The 27,875-nt window shown below is 44.0% G+C and overlaps 1 protein-coding gene across 4 annotated transcripts in view; it reads left to right on the forward strand.

Annotated features, from left to right (window-relative positions):
- TRMT2A (tRNA methyltransferase 2 homolog A) overlaps positions 1–27,875 on the forward strand; it is a 92,558-nt gene that overhangs the window by 17,248 nt on the left and 47,435 nt on the right. For all 4 annotated transcript variants that reach the window (XM_073628643.1, XM_073628634.1, XM_073628652.1 and 1 more), the window contains 3 exons: positions 8,755–8,936; positions 19,504–19,618; positions 19,872–19,987. In XM_073628643.1, the coding sequence (XP_073484744.1) occupies positions 8,755–8,936; positions 19,504–19,618; positions 19,872–19,987 (413 nt within the window). The remainder of the gene's footprint in view (positions 1–8,754; positions 8,937–19,503; positions 19,619–19,871; positions 19,988–27,875) is intronic.

Raw genomic sequence — 27,875 nt, forward strand, 5'->3', positions numbered from 1 at the left:
TAGCCCCCTGATCGCCCGGCGGTGATATGCGTCGCCCCAGGCAGCGTCAGATTAGCGCCAGTACCGCTAACACCCACGCACGCAGCATACGCCTCCCTTAGTGGTATAGTATCTGATCGGATCAATATTTGATCCGTTCAGATCTATACTAGCGTCCCCAGCAGTTTAGGGTTCCCAAAAACGCAGTGTTAGCGGGATCAGCCCAGATACCTGCTAGCACCTGCGTTTTGCCCCTCCGCCCGGCCCAGCCCACCCAAGTGCAGTATCGATCGATCACTGTCACTTACAAAACACTAAACGCATAACTGCAGCGTTCGCAGAGTCAGGCCTGATCCCTGCGATCGCTAACAGTTTTTTTGGTAGCGTTTTGGTGAACTGGCAAGCACCAGCCCCAGGCAGCGTCAGGTTAGTGCCAGTAGCGCTAACACCCACGCACGCACCGTACACCTCCCTTAGTGGTATAGTATCTGAACTGATCAATATCTGATCTGATCCGATCAGATCTATACTAGCGTCCCCAGCAGTTTAGGGTTCCCAAAAACGCAGTGTTATTGGGATCAGCCCAGATACCTGCTAGCACCTGCGTTTTGCCCCTCCGCCCGGCCCAGCCCAGCCCACCCAAGTGCAGTATCAATCGATCACTGTCACTTACAAAACACTAAACGCATAACTGCAGCGTTCGCAGAGTCAGGCCTGATCCCTGCGATCGTTAACAGTTTTTTTGGTAGCGTTTTGGTGAACTGGCAAGCGCCAGCGCCCTAGTACACCCCGGTCGTAGTCAAACCAGCACTGCAGTAACACTTGGTGACGTGGCGAGTCCCATAAGTGCAGTTCAAGCTGGTGAGGTGGCAAGCACAAATAGTGTCCCACTGCCACCAAAAAGACAAACACAGGCCCGTCGTGCCCATAATGCCCTTCCTGCTGCATTCGCCAATCCTAATTGGGAACCCACCACTTCTGCAGCGCCCGTACTTCCCCCATTCACATCCCCAACCAAATGCAGTCGGCTGCATGAGAGGCATTTTTATGTCCTCCCGAGTACCCCTACCCAACGAACCCCCAAAAAAGATGTCGTGTCTGCAGCAAGCGCGAATATAGGCGTGACACCCTCTATTATTGTCCCTCCTGTCCTGACAATCCTGGTCTTTGCATTGGTGAATGTTTTGAACGCTACCATTCACTAGTTGAGTATTAGCGTAGGGTACAGCATTGCACAGACTAGGCACACTTTCACAGGGTCTCCCAAGATGCCATCGCATTTTGAGAGACCCGAACCTGGAACCGGTTACAGTTATAAAAGTTACAGTTACAAAAAAAGTGTAAAAAAAAAAAAAAAAAAAAAAAAACACAAACAAAAATATAAAATAAAAAATAATAGTTGTCGTTTTATTGTTCTCTCTCTCTCTCTATTCTCTCTATTGTTCTGCTCTTTTTTACTGTATTCTATTCTGCAATGTTTTATTGTTATTATGTTTTATCATGTTTGCTTTTCAGGTATGCAATTTTTTATACTTTACCGTTTACTGTGCTTTATTGTTAACCATTTTTTTGTCTTCAGGTACACCATTCACGACTTTGAGTGGTTATACCAGAATGATGCTTGCAGGTTTAGGTATCATCTTGGTATCATTCTTTTCAGCCAGCGGTCGGCTTTCATGTAAAAGCAATCCTAGCGGCTAATTAGCCTCTAGACTGCTTTTACAAGCAGTGGGAGAGAATGCCCCCCCCCACCGTCTTCCGTGTTTTTCTCTGGCTCTCCTGTCTCAACAGGAAACCTGAGAATGCAGCCGGTGATTCAGCCAGCTGACCATAGAGCTGATCAGAGACCAGAGTGGCTCCAATCATCTCTATGGCCTAAGAAACCGGAAGCTACGAGCATTTTATGACTTAGATTTCGCCGGATGTAAACAGCGCCATTGGGAAATTGGGGAAGCATTTTATCACACCGATCTTGGTGTGGTCAGATGCTTTGAGGGCAGAGGAGAAATCTAGGGTCTAATAGACCCCAATTTTTTCAAAAAAGAGTACCTGTCACTACCTATTGCTATCATAGGGGATATTTACATTCCCTGAGATAACAATAAAAATGATTAAAAAAAAAAAAAATGAAAGGAACAGTTTTAAAATAAGATAAAAAAGCAAAAAAATAATAAAGAAGAAAAAAAAAAAAAAAAGCACCCCTGTCCCCCCTGCTCTCGCGCTAAGGCGAACGCAAGCGTCGGTCTGGCGTCAAATGTAAACAGCAATTGCACCATGCATGTGAGGTATCACCGCGACGGTCAGATCGAGGGCAGTAATTTTAGCAGTAGACCTCCTCTGTAAATCTAAAGTGGTAACCTGTAAAGGCTTTTAAAGGCTTTTAAAAATGTATTTATTTTGTTGCCTCTGCACGTTTGTGCGCAATTGTAAAGCATGTCATGTTTGGTATCCATGTACTCGGCCTAAGATCATCTTTTTTATTTCATCAAACATTTGGGCAATATAGTGTGTTTTAGTGCATTAAAATGTAAAAAAGTGTGTTTTTTCCACAAAAAATGCGTTTGAAAAATCGCTGTGCAAATACTGTGTGAAAAAAAAAATGAAACCCACCATTTTAATCTGTAGGGCATTTGCTTTAAAAAAATATATAATGTGTGGGGGTTCAAAGTAATTTTCTTGCAAAAAAAAATAATTTTTTCATGTAATCAAAAAGTGTCAGAAAGGGCTTTGTCTTCAAGTGGTTAGAAGAGTGGGTGATGTGTGACATAAGCTTCTAAATGTTGTGCATAAAATGCCAGGACAGTTCAAACCCCCCCCCCAAATGACCCCATTTTGGAAAGTAGACACTCCAAGCTATTTGCTGAGAGGCATGTCGAGTCCATGGAATATTTTATATTGTGACACAAGTTGCGGGAAAGAGACAAATTTTTTTTTTTTTTTTTTTTTGCACAAAGTTGTCACTAAATGATATATTGCTCAAACATGCCATGGGAATATGTGAAATTACACCCCAAAATACATTCTGTTGCTTCTCCTGAGTACGGGGATACCACATGTGTGAGACTTTTTGGGAGCCTAGCCGCGTATGGGACCCCGAAAACCAAGCACCGCCTTCAGGCTTTCTAAGGGCGTAAATTTTTGATTTCACTCTTCACTGCCTATCACAGTCTCGGAGGCCATGGAATGCCCAGGTGGCACAAAACCCCCCCAAATGACCCCATTTTGGAAAGTAGACACCCAAAGCTATTTGCTGAGCGGTATAGTGAGTATTTTGCAGACCTCACTTTTTGTCACAAAGTTTTGAAAATTAAAAAAAGAAAAAAAAAATTTTTTTTTTTGTCTTTCTTCATTTTCAAAAACAAATGAGAGCTGCAAAATACTCACCATGCCTCTCAGCAAATAGCTTGGGGTGTCTACTTTCCAAAATGGGGTCATTTGGGGGGGGTTTGTGCCACCTGGGCATTCCATGACCTCCGAAACTGTGATAGGCAGTGAAGAGTGAAATCAAAAATGTACACCCTTAGAAATCCTGAAGGCGGTGATTGGTTTTCGGGGTCCCGTACGCGGCTAGGCTCTTAAAAGGCCCACACATGTGGTATCCCCGTACTCAAGAGAAGCAGCAGAATGTATTTTGGGGTGCAATTCCACATATGCCCATGACCTGTGTGAGCAATATATCATTTAGTGACAACTTTGTGCAAAAAATAAAAAAATAAATTGTCACTTTCCCGCAACTTGTGTCAAAATATAAAATATTCCATGGACTCAACATGCCTCTCAGCAAATAGCTTGGGGTGTCTACTTTCCAAAATGGGGTCATTGGGGGGGGGGGTTGTGCCATCTGGGCATTTTATGGCCTTCAAAACTGTGATAGGTAGTGAGGAGTAAAATCAAAAATGTACGCCCTTAGAAATCCTGAAGGCAGTGATTGGTTTTCGGGGCCCCGTATGCGGCTAGGCTTCCAAAAAGTCCCACACATGTGGTATCCCCATACTCAGGAGAAGCAGCTAAATTGTGTTTTGGGGTGCAATTCCACATATGCCCATGGCCTGTGTGAGCAATATATCATTTAGTGACAACTTTTTGTAATTTTTTTTTTTTTTTTTTTTTGTCATTATTCAATCACTTGGGACAAAAAAAAATGAATATTCAATGGGCTCAACATGCCTCTCAGCAATTTCCTTGGGGTGTCTACTTTCCAAAATGGGGTCACTTGTGGGGGTTTTGTACTGCCCTGCCATTTTAGCACCTCAAGAAACGACATAGGCAGTCATAAATTAAAGGCTGTGTAAATTTCAGAAAATGTACCCTAGTTTGTAGGCGCTATAACTTTTGCGCAAACCAATAAATATACACTTATTGACATTTTTTTTACCAAAGACATGTGGCCAAATACATTTTGGCCTAAATGTATGACTAAAATTGAGTTTATTGGATTTTTTTAGAACAAAAAGTAGAAAATATCATTTTTTTTCAAAATTTTCAGTCTTTTTCCGTGTATAGCGCAAAAAATAAAAATGGCAGAGGTGATCAAATACCATCAAAAGAAAGCTCTATTTGTGGGAAGAAAAGGACGCAAATTTCGTTTGGGTACAGCATTGCATGACCGCGCAATTAGCAGTTAAAGCGACGCAGTGCCAAATTGGAAAAAGTGCTCTGGTCAGGAAGGGGGTAAATCCTTCCGGGGCTGAAGTGGTTAACCACTTTAAGACCTCCCACTGCACATATACTCTGACAGGGCGGCTCAATTGCATGAAATGACATACCTGTGAGCCATTTCGTGTAATAGATAAAAGGCGCCCACGGCACGGCTCGGGAGCCGCGATGTCCGCTGGCCACCCGCGATCGCTCCTCACAGAGGCAGAACTGGGATCGGGCTATGTAAACAAGACATATCCCCATTCTGACAGGAGGGAAGAGAGATCAGCTGTTCCTAGTGATCAGGAACAACGATCTCTCTCTTTACTCTGTCAGTCTGTCCCCCTGACCGTTAGCACCTCCATAGGGAACACAAACCTTTGATCACCCCCTAGTGTTAACCCCTTCCCTGCCAGTGCCATTTATACAGTGATCAGTGCATTTTTATAGCACTGGTCACTAAAAAGTGTCACTTGGGGTCAGATTTGTACACCGCAAATCAATTTACCTTTTTTGATATGGGTTTTTTTTTTTTTTTTTTTTTTGTTATTCTGTCTTTCATTGGTAAAATAAACCTACCAATAAAATTATAGACTTATCATTTCTTTCAGTGGGCAAATGTACTGTATGTACAGTACTCTGCAAAAGTTTTAGGCAGGTGTGTAAAAATGCTGTAAATGAAGAATGCTTTCAGAAAAAAGGGCTTAAAGGGGTTGTAAAGGCAATTTTTATTTTTATTTTTTTAAATAACAAACATGTTATACTTACCTCCACTGTGCAGCTCGTTTTGCAGAGTGGCCCCGAACCTGGTCTTCTGGGGTCCCTCGGCGGCTGTCTCAGCTCCTCCCCACAAGAACTAACCACCTTCATGCAAGCTCTCTTGCATGGTGGTTAGTTTTTGCGGGCGCGCTCCCGTGATACAGCCGGTGGCTATAGCCGTTCACTGTATCACTCGGCCCCGCCCCCGGCACGCCGTCATTGGATGTGATTGACAGCAGCGCGAGCCAATGGCTGCGCTGCTTTCAATCCATCCACTCTAGCCAATCAACGGCCAGGCTGAGCACCGAAGAGGACATCGGGGGCGAGCACAGCAGGTGAACGGGCTCAGGTTAGTAAAACGGGGGGCTGGGGGGGGGGGGGCGGTATTGTCGGATGTTTTTTCACCTTAATGCATAGAATTCATTAAGGTGAAAAAAACGCAAACCTTTACAACCCCTTTAATAGTTCATTTTGTTTCCATTTTCTTAATTATTTAAAAAATAAACAAAAGAGAAAATCAAATCAATATTTGGTGTGACCACCCTTTGCCTTCAAAACAGCATACATTTTTCAATTCTTCTAGGTACACTTGTATGCAGTTTTTGAAGGAACATGTCAGGTAGGTTATTTCCAAACCTCTTACATAACTAACCACAGGTCTTCTGTGGATGTAGGCTGCCTCAAATCCCTTCTGTCTCTTCGTGTAATCCCAGACAGACTCGAGATCAGCGCACTGTGGGGGCAACCATCACTTCCTGGACTCCTTGATCTTTACACTGACGATGGTTCTTAAAGCGGAGCCCTGGGTTCCTTAAGAAAAAGTTAAAGCGGAGCTCCACTGCATTTGTGTTAATGTTTTTAAAAAAAAAAATCAAACATTGACACTTGCAAACTCACTGTTTTGGAGATTGAGCTTGCCCGATGTCTGCTTTCGTTGTAAAGATCAACTTATATAAAATCTGTCCGGCCATTTTCATCTTGCTTGTGGGCATGTGAAGCCCACAAGCATTTACTTCCTTGTTCCCTTAATGCTGAGCTACCACCATTCTTTGCTCCGCATTTGCCTCCGCAATGACTCCTGGGAACATTGGCACAAGCTCCCAGGAGCCAGTGCGGCTGAAAGGAAATGCCGCACAATACCCCCCCATATCCGCAGGATAGACAGACAGGAAGCAGAGAGGAACATCTGCAAAACACAGGTACTGTTGAGAAAAAAAAAGTCAGTTTTTATGTCATTACATTACTGCAATCTGAATCAGCTAATGTTATAAAATAGGGTGGAGCTCCGCTTTAAGTCAGCAGATACAAATACTGTAGCTGCTGACTTTTAATATTAGGACACTTACCTACCAGTCCACAAATCCAGCGACGTCTTCACCAGAGCCAATTTTCTAATTTTTCCTTTTTTTTTTTTTTTTTTTTTTTTTCAAATCAGCCTTCAGGTGCTGCCATCACCATCTCAGCTGAGGGAAACTGGCAGTGAAGCCTTGCAGCTTCACAGCCGGTTCTCTACTGCGCATGTGCGAAGTTCGCTGCGCTTTGTGAATGGCCCGGCAGCGGGGGAAGGAGGAGTGGGCCAAACTTCTGACTGAGTTCACCGCAGGGAAGTCAGCTGGAAATGGGTGCGGGTACCTGTCAAAACCATGTACCCGCTTCCCCCTCCCCCCGAAAGGTGCCAATTGTGGCAGCGGTGGAAAGGGGGAGGAGGCAAACAAGCGGAGCTTCCCCTTTTGGGTAGAGCTCCACTTTAATCACATTGGCTTCATAGTGGTTGTCCTGCTGCTAAATAAATTTGAGGCCAATCACACGTCTTCCTGATGGTATGGGAGGATCAATAAGTATCTGCCTGTATTTTTCAGTATTGAGAACAACATTGATGAGCAAAAATCCAACTTCATTTGCAAAAAGAGTATGAAGGACCTTTAATAAATTAGGTTGTACACCAAGATTAAAAGGGTACCTTTATCCTAATTTCTCTTGTCCATTTGTAGAAATGCAGCCCCAAAATTGCAATGAACTTCCGCCATGCTTCACTGTTGGCTGCACTGAGGAACTGGGGTGCAGAAAAATGGCAGCAGGTGCTTTGGACTGGTGAGTCGAGTCGAAATTTGAAATATTTGGCTGTAGCAGGAGGCAGTTTGCTGAAGGGCTGGAGAGTGGTACAATAATGAGTGTCAACAGGCAAGAGTGAAGCATGGTGGAGGTTCCTTGCAAGTTTGGGGCTGCGTTTCCACAAATGGAGTTGGAGATTTGGTCAGGATCAATGATGTCCTTAATGCTGAGAAATACAGGCAGATAATTATTCATTATGCCATACTATTAAATGACCCCAAACGTATTCTACATCAGGACAACAACCCCAAACATACAGCCAATGTCGTTAACAATTATCTTCAGCGTACAAAAGAACGAGGAGTCCTGGAAGTGATGGTTTGACCCCAACAGAGACCTGATCTTAACATTGAGGGTCTGGAATTACATGAAGAGACCAGAAGAATTTGAGGCAACTTACATCCACAGAAGGTCTGTATTTTAGTTCTCCAAGATGTTTAGAACAACCTGCCTGCCCAATTCCTTCAAAAACTGTGTGCAAGTGTACCTAGAAGAATTGATGCTGTTTTGAAGGCAAATGATTTGATTTTGGATTTCCCTTCTGCTCATTTACTTTTCATTGTTTTGTTAATCGATAAATTACTACTTTTTCTGAAAGCATTCTTAATATACAGCATTTTTTCACACCTGCCTAAAACTTTTGCACAGTACTGAGTGTGTGTGTTTATCATTTTAATATGATCTGATAATAGAAACTGCTGTTACGAAAGGCTTAAAAGCATTTTTAGAATCAACTCTATCAAAGAAAAAGTAGAATGTGCCACTACTGCTCACCACTGAAATCCATGAAAGAGTTTTCAAGTAGGAGCACATGTGCACTTTCAGCAGATTGGAAAGATCAGGCATCTTATACCTGCTATATAATCTTCAAACTAGCTGACATTACTATGAGAGGTGTGTGTCAGACTGCTAGAGATGAACCACTGCTGTCACACAGGGCTCATTGGTCTTTGTTATCAGTCAGGTACTGGGGTTCAGAATTTTGTGCTGATGCTAGCTAGAGTGCACGTAAATAAAGAGGCATTTAACAACTTCTATTTTTTTGCTCCCTCAGTTAGCCTAATTTTTTTTAATATGAAACTACAGTTGGGCTTTAAATTTTGTAATCCTCCAAAACCGTATTCATTGAAAATGTTATAGAACACAATGCAAACCAATTATAAACTTGTAGTAGTAAATAGTTTGAATTGTTACATTTTTTTATTAGTAAGCCTCCCCCTTTCTTTTCTCCTTTCTTTTTTTTTTTTTTCTTTCTTCTGTTTTCAGACAGAATACCGAAACAAAAGTGAATTTCTGATTGGTGTTGGTGCAAATCAGGAGGACAAAACAGTGGGCTTCCGTCTTGGAAAATATAAGGGTGGAACATGTGCTGTTGTGGAGCCATTTGATACTATTCACATTCCTTTGGCTGTGAGGAACGTTGTAAAGGCTTTTCAAGAATATATCCGGTACTGTCACTTTCTGATGCTCTGCCATTTATTAGCAAATCCAGATATTAGAAGCCCCTTCAAGGTACTCTGTACTAATATATTCCCTTTTGTTTGTTATTCTTTGCTGTCTGTCCTTTGGGTTTGGACTACAGGTAAATTTTATCCCTTATCTCTTTTGTGAAGAAAAGCCCTTTGTTTACAGAGCTCAGTAGGTCAAGCTGAAATATACTCGTGAAGGAGTCGAAACAATGATTCATTATTAGGGCTTTTGCACCTACCTGATATTGTGGTCCCAGTGAGCTACAGCTGCAGTGTACGGTGCCTTGAAAAAGTATTCATACCCCGTGAAAGTTTTAACATTCTGTCATGCTACAGCCAAAAACGTAAATGTATTTTATTGGGATTTTATGTGATAGACCAACACAAAGTGGCACATAATTGTGAAGTGGAAGGAAAATGATAAATGGTTTTCAAATTTTTTTTACAAATGTCTGAAAAGTGTGGCGTGCATTTGTATTCAGCCCCCCTGAGTCAATATTTGTAGAACTACCTTCCACTGCAATTACAGCTGCAAGTCTTTTGGGTATGTCTCTACCAGCTTTGCACATCTAGAGAGTAACATTTTTGCTCATTCTTCTTTGCAAAATAGCTCAGGCTCTGTCAGATTGAATGGAGAGCGTCTGTGAACAGCACTTTTAAAATCTTGCCAAAGATTCTCAATTTGGATTTATATCTGGACTTTGACTGGGCCATTCTAACACATGAATATGCTTTGATCTAAACCATTCCATTGTAGCACTGGCTGTATGTTTAGGGTCGTCCTGCTGGAAGGTGAACCTCAGCCCCAGTCTCCTCTTTTGCAGACTTTAACAGATTTTCTTCTAAGATTGCCCTGTATTTGGCTCCGTCCAGCTTCCCTGTTGAATAAAAGTATTCCCACAACATGATGCTGCCGCCACCATGTTTCATGATGAGGATGGTGTGTTCAGGGTGATGTGCAGTGTTTGTTCAATTTGGTCTCATCATGTTTGCTGTGTCCCCCACATGGCTTCTTGCAAACTGCAAATGGCTTTCTTTCAACAATGGCTTTCTTCTTGCCACTCTTCCATAAAGGCCAGATTTGTGGAGTGCACAACTAATAATTGTCCTATGGACAGATTCTCCCACCTGAGCTGTGGATCCCTGCAGCTCCTCTGGAGTTACCATGGTCCTCTTGACTGCTTCCCTGTTTAATGCTTCCCTTGCCCGGCCTGTTAGTTTAGGCAGATGGCCAAATCTTGGTAGGTTTTCAGTTGTACCATACTCCTTTTCCATTTTTAGATGATGGATTGAACAGTGTTCCGTGAGATGTTCAAAGCTTAGGATATTTTTTTTATAACCTAACCCTGCTTTAAACTTCTTCACAGCTTTATCCCTGACCTGTCTGGTGTGTTCCTTGGCCTTCATGATGCTGTTTGTTCACTAAGATTCTCTAACAAACCTTTGAGGGCTTCACAGAACAGCTGTATTTATACTGAGACTAAATTGCACAATACTGGGCACTCATAGGTGGACACAGATTGGCATCCCTGATGGTCCTATGTGGGCATCCTCGGTGGGGGGGGGGGGGGGGGGGGGGCTGTACTGATAATCAGCGCAGACCCCCCTGTCAGGAGAGCAGACGATCGGCTCTCCTCTAGTTGCGATAGAGGAAAAGCCAATACATGGCTCTTCCAGTTGCCATTTAGATAAAGGAAGGCCCATAGACGTGGTGTATCTGGTTTTGCGAAAGCATTTGACACAGTTCCCCATAAACGTTTGCTGTACAAAATAAGGTCCATTGGCATGGACCATAGGGTGAGTACATGGATTGAAAACTGGCTACAAGGGCGAGTTCAGAGGGTGGTGATAAATGGGGAGCACTCGGAATGGTCAGGGGTGGGTAGTGGGGTCCCCCAGGGTTCTGTGCTGGGACCAATCCTGTTTAATTAGTTCATAAACGACCTGGAGGATCTGAACAAATTAATGGGGTGGGCAACTACATGGCAAATGAGGTTCAATGTAGAAAAATGTAAAATAATGCATTTGGGTGGCAAAAATATGAATGCAATCTATACACTGGGGGAGAACCTCTGGGGGAATCTAAGATGGAAAAGGACCTAGGGGTCCTAGTAGATGACAGGCTCAGCAATGGCATGCAATGCCAAGCTGCTGCTAACAAAGCAAACAGAATATTGGCATGCATTAATAAGAGGATTAATTCCAGAGATCAAATGATAATTCTCCCGCTCTACAAGACTCTGGTCCAGCCACACCTAGAGTATGCTGTCCAGTTCTGGGCACCAGTCCTCAGGAAGGATGTACTGGAAATGGAGCGAGTACATAGAAGGGCAACAAAGCTAATAAAGGGTATGGAGGATATTAGTTATGAGGAAAGGTTGTGAGCACTGAACTTATTCTCTCTGGAGAAGAGACGCTTGAGAGGGGATATGATTTCAATTTACAAATACCGTACTGGTGACCCCACAATAGGGATAAAACTTTTTCGTGGAAGGGAGTTTAAAAAGACACGTGGCCACTCATTAAAATTAGAAGAAAAGAAGTTTAACCTTAAACTACATAGAGGGTTTTTACTGTAAGAGCGGCAAGGATGTGGAATTCCATTCCACAGGCGGTTGTCTCAGCGGGGGGCATCGATGGTTTCAAGAAACTATTAGATAAGCATCTGGACGACCACAACATACAGGAATATACAAGATAATACTGACATATAATCACACACATAGATTGGACTTGTCTTTTTTTCGACCTCGCCTACTATGTAACCATGTGTGCGGTAAAGAGGAAATCGCAGGGATAATTACCTGGTGACATTGCACAGAGCTGTGCTCTGACACATGTGAACGTGTGAGGAGAAAACCAGTGTGTGAACAAGACTCCCAAGGGGAGTGTGCCATTGCCTTGTATATAGACAAAAATACCCATGTTAAATCATGTATCATATGTTTATGAGGTATGCTTTGTTTATATGTCAATTAAACAATTTTTTAAATTCCCCCTACCATGTGTCTTGTGCCTCACTCAAAGTCCCAAAAACCCCTTTCTTATTTCGCACATTTATCCAAAAAAGTGCATTTACAATTTATTTTTTTATTTATAGGAGCCGGTAAAGCATTTCACCCATGATCAGCATATCGCGGCTATAATGCAGGACTCCTGCAAGACTGTCAGTGTAAGCTGTCTTCCCGTACATTGTCCATACAGTCAGTTTCACAGACAGGAGGAATAAATTAACTACCTAGAGCTCTCAACAAGCCAAAAGGCAGAAAGGCTGTAGGTACTTGTAATTCATTCATTCACAAAACTCTGTGACTGAATGATGCAGCTGTGTGGGCGGAGCCCCGCACAGCTACTCTTATTTTTAAATAGTGACAGCAGGTACAGGAAGAAGATCCCCTGGCCTGCTGTCACGGAGTGCGGGGAGCAGCTGCAGGATCGGGAACATGTTGCATGTTCCTCCCTAAAATTGGGTGGAACATGTAACATGTTCCCAAAGTTGAACTTCTCCTTTTTAAGGGTGGGAGGGCATCTGTTGCACTTTACATTTCTCCGGGTCACAGACATCTCGGACGTATGGGTTCAATTGATGGTCTCAAAAGGGCACAAAATAGGTTTTCCATTTCTACCCCCTCGCCATTTTTTTTTTCTCTCAAACTAGTCAACATCTGCCTAAAGACAGTCCTGAACCATCTTTTTATTCTAGAGAGCGGTTGTTCCATCCCTCCATGAGGTTTAAGGTGCCAAACACAAAGGAGTTGTAGGTGACCTCACATGGGATGGATGAGAGAGGATGCCCAGCGGGAAACTGCATGCCAGAACAGAACACATGGCAGCTTACCTGTGCCGCTTTGCATGAGAAGGCGCTTCCATTGTAATGTAGACTGCCCTAATGTATTGTGCTTTTCTGCCTCCTGTGCATCTGTGCAGAAAAAAGCAAGCGCAAGTTTCACATTTAATAGAATAAATATTTGTACTCGTGCAAATGCATTGATGCCTAATCCGATACTTGGACAGTCAGGAACATTCGGTGCAGCGGTGGGGGGAGTTACAATCAACGATCTCCCTGCACGGCTTTCAATAAAGCACCTGACAGCCGCTTCTCCTCCTTTCCCTCCCGCAGCTGTCAGATGCTTTATAGAAAGCCGCGCAGGGAGATCGGTGGTTGTAACTCCCCCCACTGCCGCACTTATCATTCCTGACTGTCCTCTGTGTCATCCTCCATGTGCTCATCCGGTCCCCCCTGTCACAGATTTCTCTCTCTCTCTCTCTCTCTCTCTCTCTCTCTCTCTCTCTCTCTCTCTCTCTCTCTCTCTCTCTCTCTCTCTCCCCCCCCCCCCCCCCCCCCCCCCCCCTCTCTGTCCATTCATAACTGAAAAAAGAAAAATTAACCCTGTGCTCACACAACAAATAGGATTTTGTCAAAATTTCAGTGCATTCATAACTGAGCATCATACATTTTTACGATACTTCAGTTTATGAATGGAGAGGAGCCTCTGTCTCCTCTCCATTCGTCTCAAACGGGAGATGTCAGGAGTCTGTTTAGACCCCTGATATCTCACCAAAGAGTAAAGAGCCTTTCCTGATTCTTCACAAGGATAAAGTGGTCTGGCATCTAAGATCCTCCTTTCTACCTATTGTGATATTAGCCTTCCACCTTAATAAGGACACTGTACTTCCTTCATTTTATCCTTTTTGCCCTGCTCCAAATTAGCCTAAAGCAGTTACTCTCTGGACGTGGTCAGAGCTGTCGGGGTCTATTTGACAGCCATGGCCTCTACCTGAGAAATGGGCACACTCTTGGATTATCGACAGAGCCTTGTAAAGGACACCCTACTTCTAAGTCCATAACTGCCAGGTGTATTGGAAAACTAATTGTGAGAGCTTATGCTCTCAAAGATAAGGTACTCTCCAGTACTTATACATGCTCAACTCCACCAGATCGTTTGGATTTTCTTGGGCTTTCAGACCTCAAGCATCAGTTGCCCAGCTTTGTACAGCCACCACCTGGTCTTCAGTTCATGCTTTTTCTAAATTTTACCAAGGGGGAGGTCCAGGCCTCTGTAGATGCAATCTTCGGTCGTAGGGTTCTTTTAGCTGCCCTCTGGGTTGGGTCTTTGACCTTTTGTTTTATTGTTGCCCACCCCCTCTCTTTCATTGCTAGGGGATATTCCAGAATCTATGGATATTTAGCCTGTAGTTTGTACTGTAGAGGTTATGATAATTTTAATTTTATGATAATGTGCTGGGTATTTCCAATAGTAATCAATGAAAAGGTGCTTCTGATAAGATGGTCTCCCCTCTTGCGCCCCTACTCACCAAAGTTCGTGGACCCTCAGCTTTGCAGTCCAGGGGTCAAACAGGCTTAGAGGTACAGGGAGGCATGGAATAAAGATCCAAATTTCCAAAAGGTATTCTCAGGGGGATCCAGGATTTTCACTATAATTTTATGTAACATATTCTGTGGAGCCCATAATGGAGGCTTTCATCTTGTGAAAACTTCTTTTTATCAGGAGAAGCTCAAAGCAGAGAGTATAGGTGAGCCGGAAGTACCAGGAGCTTCCACACGACATTCACCCAATTCTAATCCTAGAATTAGATTTTTCCTTATTGTTTATTGTGTGATAATTTTTTTTTTTTTTTTTTTTTTTTTTTTTAGCACTTTAATTTGTCATGTATATGTTTGAAGCACCCAGCACTTTACACATTTTTTCATATCACCTAGTGTGTTATATTGTGTTATACTAGCACGTTATCCCGTTAGCGCTGTTATCACTTATACATTTTTATCACTAAGGTTTTAGTACCTTTGCAGCAGCAGCTACATACATTTTTATGATAATAATTTTGATTTGCCTGTAAATTCAGTATCTTGGAGTACAGGACACCCTCTCCTCTGTTCCTGTGTCACTCTGCATTGTTTTTAAAAAAACTGAGGCTACACGGAGTGGGGTGAAGTTATAGTATCTCACAAAAGTGAGTACACGCCTCGTATTTTTGTAGATATTTTATTATATATCGTTTCATGCGACAACACTGAAGAAATGACACTTTGCTACAATGTAAAGTAGTGAGTGTACAGCTTGTATAACAGTGTAAATTTGCTGTCCCCTCAAAATAACTCAACACACAGCCATTAACATATAAACCGCTGGCAACAAAAGTGAGTACACCCCTAAGTAAAAATGTCCAAATTGGGCCCAAAGTGTCAATATTTTGTGTGGCCACAATTATTTTCCAGCACTGCCTTAACCCTCTTGGGCATGGCGTTCACCAGAGCTTCACAGGTTGCCACTGGAGTCCTCTTCCACTCCTCTATGACGACATTACGGAACTGGTGGATGTTGGAGGCCTTGCGCTCTTCCACCTTCCGTTTTGAGGATGCCCTACAGATGCTCAATAGGGTTTGGGTCTGGAGACATGCTTGGCCAGTCCATCACCTTTACCCTCAGCTTCTTTATCAAGGCAGTGGTCATCTTGGAGGTGTGTTTGGGGTTGTTATGTTGGAATACTGCCCTGCGGCCCAGTCTCCGAAGGGAGGAGATCATGCTCTGCTTCAATATGTCACAGTACACGTTGGCATTCATGGTTCCCTCAATGAACCGTAGCTCCCCAGTGGCGGCAGCATTCATGCAGCCCCAGACCATGACACTCCCACCACCATGCTTGACTGTAGGCAAGACACAGTTGTCTTTGTACTCCCTCACCTGGTTGCCACCACACACGCTTCACACCATCTGACCCAAATACGTTTATCGTGGTCTCATCAGACCACAGGACATGGTTCCAGTAATTCATGTCCTTAGTCTGCTTGTCTTCAGCAAACTGTTTGGGGGCTTTCTTGTGCATCATCTTTAGAAGAGGCTTTCTTCTGGGAGGACAGCCATGCAGACCAATTTGATGCAGTGTGTGGTCTGAGCACTAACAGGCTGACTCACCCCACCCCTTCAATCTCTGTAGCAATGCTGGCAGCACTCATAGGTCTATTTCCCAAAGACAACATCTGGATTTGACGCTGAGCACGTGCACTCAACTTCTTTGGTTGACCATGGTGAGGCCTGTTCTGACTGGAACCTGTCCTGTTAAACCGCTGTATGGTCTTGACCATCGGGCTGCAGCTCAGTTTCAGGGTCTTGGCTATCTTCCTATAGCCTAGGCCATCTTTATGTAGAGCAACAATAATTTTTTTCAGATCCTCAGAGTTCTTTGCCATGAGGTGCCATGTTGAACTTCCAGTGACCAGTATGAGAGAGTGAGAGTGCTAACACCAAATTTAACACACCTGCTCCCCATTCACACTTGAGACCTTGTAACACTAACGAGTCACATGACACAGAGGAGGGAAAATAGCTAATTGGGCCCAATTTGGACATTTTGACTTAGGGGTGTACTTACTTTTGTGGCCAGTAATTTAAACATTAATGGCTGTGTTGAGTTATTTTGAGGGGACAGTAAATTTACATTGTTGCACAAGCTGTATACTCACTACTTTACATTGTAGCAAAGTGTAATTTCTTCTGCGTTTTCACGTGAAAAAGATATTATAAAATATGTACAAAAATGTGAGGAGTGTACTCACTTTTGTTAGATACTGTATATGCAAAAGCTTTTTCATTGTTAAGCCTAGTACACACGATCAGCAAATCAGACGAAAAATATAGCTTTTGAAGCAATCGTACAATAATCTGTTCATTAGTACACAGTTTTCTACAGCCAATCACAACAGTTCATGCAAAATTATCCAAAGGGACAGTCACAAAAGTTTTTCTCGAACAATACCAGATTGTATGATTTTCGCTTAATCAGCACAGTTTTCGTCCGAAAATACAATACAAAAACAATGCAACATCACTTTCAAATTTTTATTCTGTTGTACAAGATATGGAGACTAGCATACAAAAAAAAAAAAAAAAAAAAAAAGATAATTCGTCCAATAATCTCATTGAGTGTACCAGGTTTTAGCAGCCCACAACCCAGGGCTATGAATATTCAGCCGGTGTCCTGTACTCCAAGATATGGAATTTACAGTTTGTTTTTTTTTTTTGTTTTTTGTTTTTTTGTTTTTTTGTAGCCTGCACATAAACTGTATCAATTGGCCACTATACTCCATGTATATAGATACTTCCATCAAAAATGATCATGTGGTTTCTCCATAAAATTGTTGGTGATCTTTTTTTTTTTTTTCAAAAATTGCCGATTCATATGATTAAATAATTGCTCAGAGAAGAGAGGGGCAAATGTATGTTCTCCATACAGATGTAGAGATATCAGCCAACAATTACAGTACTGTTCAAAAGTCTTGGGCAGGTAAGAAAAATTTGTAAATTAACCACTTGCTACCCAGGCCAATTTTGACATTTCTCTCCTACATGTAAATCATCAGTTTTTTTTTTTTTGCTAGAAAATTACACAGAACCCCCAGACCCGTTTTTTTTTTTTGTTTTGTTTCATGCAATTAAAAAAAAACAGTAAAGGTAGCCCAATTTTTTTGTATAATGTGAAAGATGATGTTACTCCGAGTGAATTGATACCTAACAACATGTCAAGGTTCAAAATTGCACATGTTCGTGGAATGGCACCAAACTTCGGTGCTTTAAAATTTTTTGTAGGTTACATGGTTTCAGTTACAGAGGAGGTCTAGTGCTAGAATTATTGCTCTCGCTGTAATGTTCGCGGCGATACTTCACATATTTGGTTTGAACACTGCTTTCACACGCGGGCGTGACTTACATATGTGTTCGCTTCTGCGAGTGGGGACAGGGGAGCTTTACATTTAATAATTTTTTTTTTTTTATGTTAATTTTACTTACATTTTTCTAGTTTGATGCTTTCTTTTTAAATCTCTTTTTTATTACGATTATTCCTATTACAAGGAATGTAAACATCCCTTGTAATTGGAATATGGCATGACAGGTCATCTTTACAGTGAGATCTGGGGTCAGTAAGTTCCCAGATCTCACCTTTAGGCTGGGAAGCCTGAAATAAAAAAAAAAAAAAAAAAAAAAAAATCTCAGCTTCCCACCCGAGGCGGCAGCATTTTTTCAAATGCAGTGGCCGGGCTTGACATCATAACATCGCGCCAAGCCTCCGAATGACCTTAGAGACTCCGGGGACCATCTGGCCCACTGGAAATCTCTATTGTCAGCATCCAGCGCCAGCGGATCCATTCTCCAGCTCATTGATCGCACAGCTGAATCGGTAGAAGCACCGGAGGAAGGGACGTCTCCTCTCGCTGCCTATAAAGAACGACCATGCGGCTGAACAGCTGCTATGATCAGTCTTATGGTGAAGGGAATCACCGGCTCCAAAAGAAGATATCTGAATGATGTCTGTAGCTGCAAGCATCATTCAAATATCACCGCTCAAACCCAACAACGTCATATGACGTTGGGCGGGTGGCAAGCGGTTAAGAATGCTTTCAGAAATAGAAATGTCAGTTTATTTTATCAATTACCAAAATGAAAAGTAAATGAACAGAAGAAAAATCCAAATCAAATCAATATTTGGTGTGACCACCCTTTGCCTTCAAAGCCGCATAAATGAAATTCTTCTAGATATACTTGCACCCAGTTTTTGAAGAAACTAGGCAGTTAAGTTGTTCCAGACATCTTGGAGAACTAACCACAGATCTTCTATGAATGTAGGCTGCCTCAAATCCTTCTGTCAATTCATGTAATCCCCAGACAGACTCGATGTTGAGATCAGGGCTCTGTGGGAACCAAACCATCACTTCCTGGACTCCTTGTTTTTCTTTACACTGAAGATAGTTAATGATATTGGTTCTATGTTTGGGGTTGTTGTCCTGCTTCAGAATAAATTTGAGGCCAATCGCACCCCTCCCTGATAGTATGGCATGATGGGTAAATATCTGCCTGTATTTCTCAGCTTTGAGGACATAATTGATCCGGACCAAGTCTCCAATTCCATTTGCAGAAATGCAGCCCCAAACTTGCAAGGAACCTCCACCATGCTTCACTGTTACCTGTAGACACTCATTGTGCCACTCTCCAGCCCTTCACGAACAAACTGCCTCCTGCTACAGACAAATATTTTAAATTTTGACTCCTCTGTCCAGAGCACATGCTGCCATTTTTTGCTCCCAAATTCCTGTGTTTTTATGCATAGTTGAGTCGATTAACCCTGTCTCCATGTCCTGTAGGTGGTCCATTTTAAAAAAAAAAAAAAACCTCAAAGCCCAACTCCATCTAATAATTTTTTGTACCGCTACTGCAACAATTTTTTTTTTTTTAATTAAGTTTAAGTCACATGAATAAAGTCGATTTATTCCTGCCAGTATAATATGGTTTGTCCCAAGTGTCCAAATGCCACTATTGGTGGACAGCTTACTGGAAGTGGCAAAATAAAATCTACTGGCAGGATCAGCAGGTGATACTTTTTGTTACAGGGAAGCTCAAAACATAAAAACTGCAGTGTTAATCGTAGTGACATACTGCATCATATGTCATTGCTTGTTGTTGTAGAACTTTGGACCTTTGTTTACCTACTGTATGCTAGCAGGTATGTCATTCATTCTGTGTATTTCATACAGGTCTACATCATTTGCAGTCTACAGCCCAGAAACATATGAAGGCCACTGGAAACAGCTGACTGTCCGTAGCAGTAGAAGGGGCCATGTCATGGTCATTGTATACTTTCATCCTCAGGTATACAGTCAATTGTCTGTGAGGTGTTACTACATGGGAATTTCTGTGAATCACCATTTTTTTCCACCAGACACATCAAATGCATTGCACATGAGCTCTTCATTTCCTCAGCAAGGAGCAATAGAGAATTTTCTCATTTTTTTTTTTCCCCTGAAGAATTCACCCTCCTACACAGAGATTATCACACATTTGAATTACTGTTTTGCCTTGTCATTAAACAATATATATATAATGCATCGTTTATTTTCCACAGAAACTGACCAAAGAAGCCCTGGCAGATTTAAAATCCGCTCTGGCAGCTTTTTTTTCGGAGGGACCTGGAAAAGATAGCGGTATCACCTCTATTTATTTTGTTGAGGAGGGTCAAAGGTTAGTTTTTCCAGTAAATGTTTTTTTTTTTTTTTTCTTCATGTCTAAGAATATAAAAGGCCCAAAAAAGATGGTGCATGTATATTGGTGTATTCTGTGCAATAATATTCTGTGTGTGTGTGTGTGTGTGTCTTTGTTTGTATAGCTGTCTTAAGGCAGAACCTCGGAGAAAAAGAATTACATTTTTTTTGTGACTTGGTGTATACAAACAAGTTACCTATAGTGATGCCTATGCCAGTTCCAGATTGCTGCTGTGTGCCAGTTGAATTTTTTCTGTCCTAGGACTGGACTACCCTGTTTCACAAAAATAGGATTTTTTAAAACAGCTTACCTGTAAAATCCTTTTCTTTCGAAGGACATCACGGGACACAGAGGTCCCGCCCCTCTTCTAATACACTATATTGCTTGGCTACAAAACTGAGGTATCCCTGCAAGGGGGAGGGATTATATAGGGGGTTGAACTTCCTGATAGGGTGTGCCAGTGTCCAATCACCAGTGATGCCTATATAACCCATCAGTAATTACTGTGGCTCTGTGTCCCGTGATGACCTTCGAAAGAAAAGGATTTTACAGGTAAGCTGTTTTAAAAAATCCTATTTTCTTTCTCGAATATCATGGGACACAGAGCCACAGTAATTACTGATGGGATGTCCCAGAGCAATGCTACCTGAGGGGGGGGGGGACCACGACCAAGTAGGGTGAAATCAGACCTGAGGACCCTGTACCACTGCCTGCAGCACACTACGCCCAAAGGCGATATCCTCATGCCTTCTCACATCTACCTGATAGAATCTGGTGAATGTATGGACTGAAGACCAGGTTGCGGCCTTACAGATTTGAGCCATAGAGGCCCGGTGATGCACTGCCCAAGAAGCACCAATAGCCCTTGTGGAATGTGCCCTGATCTGAAACGGAGGAATCTTCTGTTTCAAACCGTAAGCTTGAATGATCAATTGTGGAATCCATTTAGAAATGGTAGCTTTTGACGCTGCCTGTCCTCTATTGGGACCCTCTGGCAGCACAAACAAAACATCCGTCTTGCGGATCTGATCAGTTGCCCCGAGATAGATCCTAATTGCTCTTACTACATCCAACGAATGTAGAGATCTCTCTTCCAGAGAACAGGGATCTGGAAAAAAGGAAGGCAGAACAATGTCTTGGTTTAAATGAAAATTAGAAACCACCTTCGGTAAAAAACTAGGATGAGGGCGCAGTACCACTAGCCTTGTGTATAATCAAATAAGGCTCCTTACAGGAAAGGGCTGCTAATTCTGAAACTCTTCTAGCAGAAGAGATGGCCACCAGAAAAATGAACTTCCTTGTCAACAAGACTAAAGGAATCTGACTTATTGGTTCCAAAGGCTGTTTCTTTAAAACAGCCAGGACCAAGTTCAAGTCCCAGGGGTTTAGGGGCACTTTAACCGGAGGATTAAGGCGCATCACCCCCTGCATAAAGTTTCGGACCAAAGAATGCGAAGCAAGTGGCCGTTGAAATAATACTGATAAAGCCGAGACCTGGCCCTTGATGGTACTCAAGGCCAGCTTCATCTTTAATCCTAATTGTAGAAAATCAAGAATTCTACCTATGACACATTTCCTGGGATGCCAACCTCTGGATTCACACCAGGATACATAAGCTTTCCAGACTCTATGATAAATCATCCTGGAAGCTGGCTTCCTTGCATTAATCAAGGTAGATATGACAGGACCTGGAAGCCCACGACTCTTCAGAACGTGGGTCTCAATAGCCAAACCGTCAAATTTAGCGTTTGTAAGGCAGGATGGAACACTGGACCTTGAGATAACAGGTCTGGGCGTACCGGTAGGGTCCACAGGAACCCACCGTCATCCTTACTATTTCTGCATACCAAGTCCTTCTGGGCCAAGCAGGGGCCACCAGAAGCACCGACTTCCTTTCCTGCCTGATCCTGCGAAGGAGTCGTGGCAGTAGCAGAATAGGCGGGAATGCGTAAATCGGTGAGAACTGATGCCACGGAATCACCATCGCATACGTCCCACATGCAAGAGGATCTTTTGTCCTTGCCACAAATCTATCTTTTTGTTGAATCGGGATGCAAATAGATCTACATCTGGAACCCCCCATCTTTGGCATATGGCCCAAAAGACGTCGGGATGCATTCCCCTGGAAGTAACTGCTGGCGACTTAGTCCGCCTGCCAGTTCTCTATTCCCGGGATGAAAACTGCCGATATGCATGGCACATGCATCTCTGCCCAGACTAAAATCTGGTTCACCTCCTTTTGAGCAGCTCGGCTCCGGGTGCCTCCCTGATGATTGACATAAGCCACTGCTGTGGCATTGTTGGACTGGATCCTGACCGGACAACCCTGTAGCCTGATAGTCCAGGCTTTTAGAGCTAGATATATCGCCCGGATCTCCAGAATGTTAATGGGTAAGGTCCTCTCGGTCTTGGACCATAGCCCCTGGATTGCAGTCTGTTCCAGAACTGCTCCCCAACCTGACAGACTGGCATCTGTTGTTACCACCGTCCAGGTAACCGGTAGAAAGGATTTCCCCTTCTGCAGGTTTTCGGGTATGAGCCACCAATTGAGGCTCTGACGCACCGCATGCGACAGGTGCATCGGAAAGTCTAATGCCGGAACCTTCTTCTTCCAGGTCGACAGAATACTGTGTTGCCGCTTTCTTGAATGAAATTGAGCATAGGGAACTGCTTTGAATGAGGACACCATCTTCCCTACTAGCCTCATACAAAGGCGGACAGAGGGAACCTTCTTGGTCCTGACTGCCAGAATCAGCTCCCTTAAAGCAGCGATCTTTGCCTGGGGTAGAGATATTTTCTCCTGGCTTGTATCTATAATGAGACCTAAATACTCCAGTCTTCTTACTGGTTTTAGAAAAGTCTTTTCTAGGTTGAGGATCCAACCCAGGTGTTTTAGATACCTGACTGTGGTCCTCAAGTTTCCATTCAAAGAGGCTACCGACCGGTCTATCAAGAGCAGGTCGTCTAGGTATGCTATGACAGTTATACCCTGAGCCCTAATCCTGCCAGAGGAGGAGCCAAGATCTTTGTGAACACTCGAGGTGCAGTGGCTATCCCGAAAGGCAGAGCCACAAACTGTAAATGGCGCCCTCCTACCTTGAAGCGCAGAAACTTCTGATGAGCAGGAAAAATGGGCACATGCAGATATGAATCTCTGATATCTATCGATGCCAGAAATTCTCCTCCCTGCAGGGTGGGAACTACTGTCCAAATTGATTCCATGCGGAAGGATTGAATCCTTAAGAATCGGTTCAGATCCCTTAAATCCAGAATGGCTCTGACATCCCCATTTGGCTTTTGGACCGTGAAAAGGTTGGAATAGAAGCCCAATCCCTGGTCCTTTGCGGGAACCATCATAATGACCTCCTGCGACAAAAGTCGCTCTAACGCTAGAAGGAGCGACTGCTTCCTTTCTGGGTCTCTGGGAACACCTGATCTGAGGAACCGAGGAGAGGGAAATTCCTGAAACTCCAGCTTGTACCCTAAGGTTACTGTGGAGATTACCCATCTGTCGTGGAAATCCTCCTGCCAGAGCCCTGAGAACTGTTGCAGTCTCCCCCCCCACTCGAGTGAGCGGGGGCGCCCCCTCATGCAGAGGTCTTAGGGTTTTGCCTAGTAGGCTTCTTCCCCCAGGACTTCTTTTGTCCCTGGGGATGACTCTTGTCTCTGGACCCAGATGGAGGAGGCCGTCGAGACTGCCTGGAGGCTGAAGCCCCCGGCGTTGAGGAAAGAGTCTGTTTGAAAGAGGGACGCTTACTGTTCTTCTTAACAGGTAAGAGAGTGCTTTTCCCACAAGAGATTCTCTTGATATAGTTATCCAAGTCCTCTCCAAACAACCTTTCACCACGAAATGGAACCCCCGCCAGGAGTTTCTTACATGGTGCTTCGGCTGACCAATTTTTCAACCATAGGATTCTACGTATATGCACTAACCCCAGTGAAAGACGAGAGGTTTGCACGATAGAATCTCTAATGGCGTCAACAACGTAACATAAGGCCGCAGGAAGGTTAGCAAACCCCTGGGCCTGCTGTTCAGGTAATACTTTGATGACCTGCTTAACATGGTCTCTTAAGTACTGACAGACTCCAATCGCTGCTACTGCAGGTTGGGCCACAGAACCTGCTAAGGAGAAAACAACCTTTAATAGGGATTCCATCTTTTTATCTACAGGATTCCTGAGCATCTGAGCGTTGTCTACAGGACAAGTCAGACTATTATTTACAGAGGAAATGGCGGCACCAATGGCCGGTATTCCCCACATTTTAGTAAACTTTTCTTCCATCGGATAAAGTGTTGAAAACTTTCTCGGCGGAACAAAACGTTTGTCTGGGTGATCCCACTCAGAATAAATGAGCTTTTCAAGTAAATTATGAACAGGAAAAGCCTGTGCTGCTTGGAAAGGTTTCAGTGACCCCAAAGCAGAAGAGGATTCTTTAACAGTTTCAGGTATGGGCAACTTAAATGTGGAGCGGACCAATCCAGTAAGGCTCTGCACTAAGACTTTCTGCTCTTGGGAAGGCGCAGAGGGTCCCTCTCCACCTGATTCCTCCGAAGAGGAATCATCCGTCCCATCCCGATCCTCTGAAGGGGATTCGTTTCCCTTATCCCAGAGCTCCTCTTCCTGAGGGTCTTGGGGAACAGAGGAAGGCCTAGTACGTTTTCTTCCACTGAGTGAAGCTGTAATCACGGCCATTAATCTTTCCTCTAAACCATTAATAGTTGAGGAAAAAACCTCTTGTGTAATATGTACAGGGGCTGAAGTGCCAGAAGCAGGTGTAGCCCCTGACCCTGATGGCTCTCCCTGGCTAGCCGTCCCTGGCCCTTCAGGGGGGGAGGATGCTGCTGACAGGGGGCCCTCAGAACCTGAATGAGATCCCCTAGTGTCTCTGGTTCTTGGGGTGTTTGAACCTCTTCTACCCATAGTGCAAAGCAACAAGGTGTGAGGTATACAAATGAACACTGCCTGCTGAGCGATGTAGTCAGGCTAAAAGTCTTGCTACCCAATGCTCAGTCTGGTGTTACTTCAGTAAATGCTGCCTAAGAGAATGCCTGTGTCCCACCTTACTTGCGATCGTCAGCTCTGTGTCCCTCCAAAGGCTGTGTGCACCTGTACAGAGTGCCTTTAATAGCCTGCAGCGGGCCTGAGTGGGAGTCTAAGCACCTGTCTAAGCTTCCCGCGCTGGCCGACTCTCTTGAAATACTATGGAGGAAGGCTGGGGGAGGAGGGAGAGAGGCTGGTAGTGAAGAGCCTGCCTAAAAAACGGCAATGGTCGGTAATGGCGGCCGAGGCAGCAGTGCTCGAGCGGTATAACCGCTTTCTAGACCCCTGTGGCCTCCCTCTAGCCTGGGGGGAACATTCAAACATGAGAAATCCCCCCATCCATCCTACCTTGGAGCCGGCCTGAGACGCTGAAGCTTGCAGCATGAACACTTGAGACAGACGTCAGCATATGAAGGTTTGTGCTCTTGGCAGCCTCCGGTGGTCACAATAGGCATAGCATGCATTTACCTTAAAGGAGAAACCTACTAGAATTAGAAAATTCTGTGGAATCTCCCTTACCTTATCCAGCCGCAGGGTTCAGTTTACACAGACCCAATCTTCGCCTCTCACGGTGGGCTCCGTTTGAAAAAAAACGTCAGACTGGGGCCCCCTACGAATAGGGGGATCCTGCAGTTCTGGCCCTGTAAAGCACCCAGCCAGAAATTAGGAGGTTTAAAGCCATTTTCTGATCTGCGGGGTCCAGCTCTCTAAAAAGAGAAGCGTTACAGGTAAAACCTCGTTTCTTCGGACACGAGGCCCGGGTACCATCCAATTCGGCCTAGAAAGGACACTTTGAATGGATCCAGTCTGCCTGGCTTGCCCCAGTATAGGATATAGGATATTCCCTTTTGGAGCTCAGCACAGGACATCTTTACACGTCCAACACCTAAGACACTGGCGTAAAAACTGAGGTATCCCTGCAAGGGGAGGGATTATATAGGGGGTTGAACTTCCTGATAGGGTGTGCCAGTGTCCAATCACTAGTGATACCCTATATAACCTATCAGTAATTACTGTGGCTCTGTGTCCCGTGATGTTCGAGAAAGAAAACAGAATGTCATACTTGTAGGGGTCTGGTTTGAAATTGGTTATGTTGGACTGGTTCTAAAGAAACTAACATCAGCCCCATGATTGTCATGCAGAAGCGAAGAGTCAGGCGGATCATTGGCTAAAGAGTACTAGTCTGGGAGTTAAACTCTAGCTTGTAGCCTCTGGAAACCATCTCCTGCACCCAAGAATCTGAGATACTGGCTGTCCAAATTAATGCAAAAGCTAATGCATTTCATCCCACTTTGGAAAGTGAGGATGCACCCCCAGGTTGAAGAAGCCTGGCCCGGAGGTTTGGAAGACTTGGAGGTTTAAGGGCGGACTGGGAACCAGATTTAGACTGGACGTGGAGTTTGAGGCCATGGATTAATGAAAAGGACTTTTCTTGGCCTCCAGCAAGAGATGAAACTTCCCAAACTGGGCCCTAGTATTTTGTGGCTGAAAAGGAAAAAGTACACTTGTGGTACACTGATGTGGATTGAGCAAACTCCTACGCTTTACCCAAAGTATCCTCTCCATGTTCACTGACAGGAGACTTCTACAGGAAATCAGGAGGGAGACCTTCAACAACCCACCCATGCTGTAGCTCACGACTGCAGGCTTTTTTCTAATTGCTCAATGACCAAGGGATCAACTACCGTAATGATCAGGTCCCTTCTAATAGCCTTGGACCAATCAGTCATTTGTCAGATCAAGGTCATAGCTAAAACTGGTTGCAGAACAGGACCTGCCAGAGAGAGCAGCTTTAAAGAGGGCTTTCAGCTGCTTATTGCTGAGTCCTTTAACACAGGTGCATCCTCCACAGGGATGGTTGACCCTTTTAAGATGAGGTACTGCCAGATCCACAATGGGGCAAATGGCTTATCAACAAAGTCCTCCTCAAACAGATACAGGACTGATGGGCACCTGGGAGGTACAAACATCTTGTCGGGATGTTTCCAGTTCTCATAAAGGAAGACTGACAACAGCAGGTGCAACAGGAAGGTCTTGGTAAGCTTAGGAGTGTGAAAGGACTCTAGACTGAGGACATCAGTCTAAGTAGAAGTGACAGGCAGATTCAAAGGTTCAAAGTAGTGCATTCTGCAGTAACAGGAACTGAAACTTATTTTAGGAGTGCTGGCAGAAGAAAGCGATGACTCATAGGCAGGTTCCTCTGTCAAGGACTGGATAGACTTGGCATCAGACAAAGAGCCTCAGCAGCTGAACGCTTGGAGGCCACTGAAGATGCAGGCAGATCAGATAAACAATCTGTTTGTGAAGGAGCAGAAGCATGCTTGTTGCCTCTGCAGTCAAACATCTGTGCTATTTGCCCCATAAGATTCTGCATCCCTACAGTAAAATGTCCCAGAAAAGAGAAGAGAAGGTGGCCACCTACGATGTAAAGAGGACTCCAAAGATGGCATAGCATTTGGCAGAGGGCAAAATTCTAGGTTGAAAACTTCACCCATATTCGTAGGAACATTGCAATTGACGTTAGTGGAGTGTAAACTGGAGGGGACCCAAAACAGGCTGCAGACAAGGTGGAAAGCAATTTGGCTCAAAGTATGAGGCAGCCACTGGAAGCAGGTGAAGGGTGAGACAGCCTGAGGTGACCAGTTAACTGTAGGGGGGCAGTGGGAATTGACCGAGGATTGGCGTTGGTCCATTGCAATGGAAGGTTCTTGCAAACAGGAGCAGCAGCAGGAATCCTGAACAATGGAAATGAGAGCATAGAACGTGCTTGTGACACTCCACCCAGTGGACGATGTCAGCGCTCCAAACTCTTCAGCGCAGGGCCG

This window comes from Aquarana catesbeiana, linkage group LG01, assembly GCF_042186555.1.
Source record: "Aquarana catesbeiana isolate 2022-GZ linkage group LG01, ASM4218655v1, whole genome shotgun sequence".
In the NCBI taxonomy this organism is placed as follows: Eukaryota; Metazoa; Chordata; class Amphibia; order Anura; family Ranidae; genus Aquarana; species Aquarana catesbeiana.